This window comes from Euprymna scolopes, chromosome 27 (assembly GCF_053919585.1).
Source record: "Euprymna scolopes isolate OS-2025 chromosome 27, ASM5391958v1, whole genome shotgun sequence".
In the NCBI taxonomy this organism is placed as follows: domain Eukaryota; kingdom Metazoa; phylum Mollusca; class Cephalopoda; order Sepiida; family Sepiolidae; genus Euprymna; species Euprymna scolopes.
In genome coordinates, this window is record NC_136508.1 from 20,748,643 (window position 1) to 20,750,402 (window position 1,760).

General features: G+C 38.1%; 1 protein-coding gene across 1 annotated transcript; it reads right to left on the bottom strand.

Moving 5' to 3' along the window:
* Positions 1–1,194: 1,194 nt before the first annotated feature.
* On the bottom strand, positions 1,195–1,524 carry LOC145248685 (uncharacterized). Its single transcript, XM_080110343.1, has one exon. It carries the CDS (start codon positions 1,522–1,524, stop codon positions 1,195–1,197), a length of 330 nt encoding a protein of 109 aa, XP_079966469.1.
* Between the last annotated feature and the right edge of the window lie 236 nt (positions 1,525–1,760).

Sequence of the window (1,760 nt, forward strand, 5' to 3'; positions counted from 1 at the left end):
TCAGCTCCAGTTTATGAGGAAGTAAGCCTGACATCTCCAAAGAGTCGAGGAACTTTATAGGGAAATGAGTTGCGTTTGTGCCTCACATACAGAATTGAATGAACAATATTTATTCATGTTTCCAGAGAAACGTCTGATGCAGATGGAATTGATGTTTCTAACAGATTCGTTCACTGGCACTAAAACGCAATTTATAGAAAAGAGTTCAGCAGAATTCTCAAATAAAAGATATATGAAATCAATACTCTCTTTGATTCTCCTAAATCTTTAGGGAGTTCAATTTCACCGTTGTTATTCTTCTGGAGTTTATCTTTTCCAACATCTATTAAAAATCGTGAATACATAAGTCCATCTTCATCAACACGCATGTTATTTTTCAAGTAAAATTTCCTGTACTTGCGCCACAAATAGGATTTTTTATGCAAGCATTTTCAACATCTGCATCATTGCCTCTTTTCACTACATGGAGGAGTTGCCGGAAGTCACCACTGCAGACGGTTAAAATCCCTCCAAAAGGAGCATTATTTTTGCAAACATCCTGCACAGTTCGATCCACTGCTTCAAAGCTCTCTCTCCTCATCATTGGACCCTCATCTCACACAATAATCTTGGTATTTCTTAGCTAATTGGCAGTGTCTGAATTTCTGGCACTATTACATAGATCATTATCTTTTATAATGAGAGGAATTTTGAACCTTGAATGCGCTGTTCTCCCTCCAAGCATCAATATTGCGGCTATACAAGATGATGCCACAGAAAGGGCAATATCGCCACTGCTTCTCACTTTAGCAATAATTAGGTTGTTGAGAAAGGTTTTTCCATTGCCTCCTGGAGCATCTATGAAGATCAATTTTCCAATATCTCTGTTTAAGCAGTCACAAATAAATTCATACACACTCTGTTTAGGATTCAACAAAGGTTCCTTTTCTTCCACAAACTCTCTTTGCTCATCTGTGTGGTACTGCTGTTCAAAGAGGAACTCTCTGTTGTTGACAACGTGATGAACATGTGTGTTTTGTGGTGCTGGTAAGTTTAACTGCTACAGATTTTTACCAAATGTCAAGTGTCAAGCTTTTCTTACAGATATGAGAGAGCTTGATTATAATGCTTTCCATTTATTAATAAGGTATGATAATACAGTGTTCTTTGCTCCAGATGATGGAAATCCTCTGACATTGAGTCCTTAAATCTTTCCTAAATATCAATTGGGTTGTTGATTTCACAATTCACAAGGAGCACAACAAATAAATCTCTCATGGCTCTGGGAAATCTTGTTCTTTCCGCCTCTTCCATCGTGTGCTGCCAGTGAGCATCATCATGCAGCAATCCTTTCTCTCTGTATACATCTTTGAATGAAGGCAATATTACACCATGGACTGTTTTCAGTTCATCAAAAGACACGGGTCCTTTAATATGATGAACCAGTAACCTCATATAGTACAAGTCGCCACTGGTGGGAGAAACTGTGTATACACGTCCTATGACGTTTGCGTCAAATATGTGAGGATGCAGTTGTACTCTCATTCCTGCTTTTCTTCTTTGCCATCTTTTATTATTCCACACACAGAATCATGGAATGTCAACATAGTATAGTGTTTTTGCAAAAGGATCACAGACACAAAGATCAAAGAATGCCGTGAGCGTAGTCTTGGTCATATTGTTATTGTGTGTTGGATAGTTTCATTTTCTTGGTAGAATACTTGTTGCTGCTCAGGAAGATGTACTTGGAGACCAATCACAGCCGGTTCTCTATTATCAAT

Excerpts from the sequence above, each read along its gene's own strand:
- LOC145248685 (XM_080110343.1), bottom strand. The coding sequence starts at position 1,524 with ATGAGAGTACAACTGCATCCTCACATATTTGACGCAAACGTCATAGGA.